At 66.3% G+C, this 3,554-nt stretch overlaps 1 protein-coding gene across 1 annotated transcript in view; it reads left to right on the forward strand.

Annotated features, from left to right (window-relative positions):
* The window catches only part of LOC103621609 (ras GTPase-activating protein 4), a 5,389-nt gene extending 2,294 nt beyond the window's left edge, over nucleotides 1-3,095 (forward strand). The window contains 12 exon segments of the mRNA XM_017742966.1: nucleotides 5-16; nucleotides 101-254; nucleotides 549-613; nucleotides 810-922; nucleotides 993-1,179; nucleotides 1,407-1,544; nucleotides 1,649-1,972; nucleotides 2,050-2,187; nucleotides 2,280-2,415; nucleotides 2,492-2,612; nucleotides 2,707-2,765; nucleotides 2,911-3,095. Coding sequence (XP_017598455.1) covers nucleotides 5-16; nucleotides 101-254; nucleotides 549-613; nucleotides 810-922; nucleotides 993-1,179; nucleotides 1,407-1,544; nucleotides 1,649-1,972; nucleotides 2,050-2,187; nucleotides 2,280-2,415; nucleotides 2,492-2,612; nucleotides 2,707-2,765; nucleotides 2,911-3,032 — 1,569 coding nt within the window. The 3' untranslated portion in view covers nucleotides 3,033-3,095.
* Nucleotides 3,096-3,554: the final 459 nt, after the last annotated feature.

Below are 3,554 nucleotides of genomic sequence, written 5' to 3' on the forward strand. Positions count from 1 at the left end.
GAAGTCAGGGCGCCAGGTGAGGGGTCCATGCCCAGCCCAGCTCTGTGCTGTGGTGTCTGCCTGCCTCAGGCTGTCACATCATGGTGCCTCTCTCCTCCAGGACGGCCAAGTGCACCTGGTCACCCTCCTGGACGAAACCACCACGGCCGAGTGCCGGCAGGAGGTCGCCATCAACTTGGTCAAACTCTTCCTGGGCCAAGGGCTGGTCAAGGAGTTTCTGGACTTGCTCTTTGAGCTGGAGCTGGCCAAGCCCTGTAAGGCTGGAGTGGAGGCTTCCCATCATCTCCTGGGGCTGCAAAACCTCCAGGGCCTTGTGCGGGGATTTTTTGGGAGTGATGGTTGAGGTGGAATCTGCTGGGTTCATCCCAGCAATTCATGGGCTGAGGTTGGTAGAGGAGCAGGTGGTTTGAGGTTAGGAAATCCCCGTAACCCCCATGGAAATGGCCAGGGGGGCAGGGCACAGCCTCTGGGAATGCCCCCCTTGATGCAGCTGTCCAGGGATGGCTTGTGTCCGTCTCCCAGGCCATGGACCCTCTCCTGTTTTGCAGGTGAGCCCAACACTTTGTTCCGGAGCAACTCTCTGGCCTCGAAGTCGATGGAGTCCTTCCTCAAGGTGCCACACCACCCAAAACCTGCTTTTGCCAAGTCATCCTGGCCCTGGGCTGTTCCCAGGGGCAGAACTGGGAGGGCTGGTGTGCTTGTGCCTTCCCCTGGGGCTGGAAGGCTGGAGAAAATCCACTGGGTGACCCTGGGGGTGTCAGGTGCCAAACCTGCGGCCCATCACCGTCCCCTGTGTGGTCCCTCGGCAGGTGACAGGGATGCCATACCTGCACTTTGTCCTGGGACCCACCATCACCCGCGTGTTCGAGGAGAAGAAATACGTGGAGCTGGACCCCAGCAAGGTGGAGATCAAAGATGTCGGGTAAGGGGCTCGTGGGGTGGCAGGGCAGGGGTGGCCCCAGCCCTGGGGGTGACAGTGACGGTGCTCGCAGGTGCTCGGGGCTGCACCGGGTGCAGACGGAGGGCGAGGTGATCGAGCAGGGCCGCCAGCACCTCCAGTCCTACCTGGGCGAGCTCCTGGACGCCATCGTCAGGTCGGCCCCGGCGTGCCCCCCCGGGATCCGCGCCGCGTTCCGGCAGCTCTTCCAGCGCGGCGGGGAGCGCTTCCCGCAGCCCCCGGTCGGGCTGCGGCGGGGGACGGGGTGGGGTCAAACAGGGGCATCCCCAGGGGACAGGGCTCTCTGGGTGTGGTCCCCAGCTGTGGCCAGTGGCGTCTGCTCTCGGGCAGGGGGGCAGCGAGCGGCGCCCAAACAGCAGCCCTGGACACTGGCGCATCGCTGTTTGTGGGGTTGTCCCATGCTGGGAGAGACCCTCACGTGTCTGCCCCACCCCCTCGGTGGTCACAGCACGCCAAATTTGGGGCTGTCACCAGCTTCCTCTGCCTGCGCTTCTTCTCGCCGGCCGTGATGACCCCCAAGCTGTTCCAGCTGCGGGACACCCACGCGGACGCCCGGACCAGCCGCACGCTGCTGCTGCTGGCCAAGGTGCGGCACGGGCCACCGGGGCGAGGCTTTGGGGTGCCTGGCTGTTTCTTGCTGGGGACAGCTGGGGCTCCTGGGGGTGACGCTGCCCCCCTCGGGCTCTCCAGGCCATCCAGCTGGTCGGGAACATGGAGCCGGCGGCCGGGCGCGCCAAGGAGCCGTGGCTGTCCCCGCTGCTGCCCGCCCTGCAGCAGGGCACCGCCCGCTTGAGGGACTTCATCACCCGCCTGGTGGGAACGGAGGAGGAGCTGGGGGAGGAGGAGGGTGAGGGGCGGCCGCTGGGGCCCCCGCCGGCCGTGGTGAAGGAAGGGCTGCTCCTTGTGCCCAAGACCCGGGGCAAGGGGCCGCTGCTCGCTGCTGCCGCCGGCAAGAAACTCCACTTCTGCCTCACCGGGGAAGCCCTCAGCTTCGGCAAGAGCCCCAGTGCAGAGGTAGGGGGTGCTGGAGGGGCGGGGGAGTGGCAGCGGGGTGGCACTGACCCCTTCTCTGTGTGTGTCCCCTCCATCAGCGTATCGGTGCCATCGCCCTGGGCGATATCCTGGCGGCCGAGAAGGTGGAGGAGAAGAGCTTCGGCAGCTCGCACGTCATGCAGGTGCTCTACATGGGCACGGGCGGGCAGCGGGAGACAGCCTACCTGCAGTGCAAGGTGGGCGGGGGCAGCGGGGACACCCCGGGCGCTGTCGCCGCCCGGGCGCTGTCGCAGCCCGCGGGTTCCTCTGCCTGTCCCCTCTCCCGCAGTGTGTCAACGAGCTGAACCAGTGGCTGTCAGCCCTGCGCAAGGTGTGCGGCAACAACCCCCGCGTGCTCCGCTCCTACCACCCCGGCGTCTTCCGTGGGGACAAATGGAGCTGCTGCCACCAGCGGGACAGGACAGGTACAGGGAGGTGGCCCCGGAGCCCCTCGGGGCTCTTGGAGGGGTCTCCCTGTATGGTGACCCTGCTGCCCCGCAGGGTTGGGATGCGACCGGACCCGGCACGGCGTCACCCTGCAGGACTGGAGTGACCCCCTGGACCCCACGGTGGAGGCTCAGCGCCTCTTCCAGCACCTCCAGGGCCTCCGGGGGACCCTCAGGTGAGTTCCTGCCTCCGGGAGACCCCCCTGCACCTCTCCTGCAGCCCCTCATCCTCCTGCCAAGGGCCCGTCCCTCTCCTCCCCCTCTCCCCAGGGAAAAGTACTGGGAGCTGCTGGAGCCCGAGGATGCCCAGAACGGCCCTCGGGGTGAAGGTAGGTTGGAGGTGGGGGGGTTTTGGAGTTCCTATTGGGGGTGTTCTGGTTGGGAGATGTCCCCAGGGGTCACAAGGGGCTGTGGTGGTTTGGGGGTGACTCCAGGGAGACTGTGGGGTCTCACTGTCCCTACCCTCTCCTGCAGATGCTGCCCTGCCCGAGGGGCTGAGCCAGCTTTTCGCGGTGCTGGGGGACCTGGAGAGTTGTCACCGCCGGGCGCAGCCCCCGGCCCCCGCGGCCCCGGCCCTGCTGCAGCTGCAGACGTGAGAGACCCAGAGTCCTCCCGCCTGGGGGACCGCGGCTGAGGCAATAAAGGCACTTTGTACCCTGCAGCCGTGTCCTGTCTGTCTCTTGGGGCTGGGGGCGGGCACTGGTGGTGCTACTGGTGCCATTTACACTGGTGACATCTCTTAGCATCCCACTGGTGCCATTTCTGGTGGCCTTACTGGTGGTGGCCTCACTGGTGGCTCTGCTGGTGGCCTGATGAAAACACTGGGGGAGTTCTCTTGGTGGTGCTGCTGCTGCTGGCACTGCTGCCATCGCTGGATGTCCCTGCTGCTGCCGGCACTGTGCCATCACTGGATGTCCCTGCTGCTGCCATTTCTGATGGCCCTACTGCTGCTGGCGGTTCTGTTGGTGGCCTGGTGAAAACACTGCTGGTGGCTCTACTGGTGGCAGCACTGGTGCCATCACTGGGGGTTCTGCTGGTGGCCTATTGCCTGGCAGTGGTGGCATCCCTGGGGTCTCTGCTCACGGCACTGCTGGTGTTACTGGTGGCACTGGTGCCAT

The sequence above is a fragment of the Corvus brachyrhynchos genome, unplaced genomic scaffold, assembly GCF_000691975.1.
Source record: "Corvus brachyrhynchos isolate BGI_N302 unplaced genomic scaffold, ASM69197v1 scaffold99, whole genome shotgun sequence".
Taxonomy (NCBI): Eukaryota; Metazoa; Chordata; class Aves; order Passeriformes; family Corvidae; genus Corvus; species Corvus brachyrhynchos.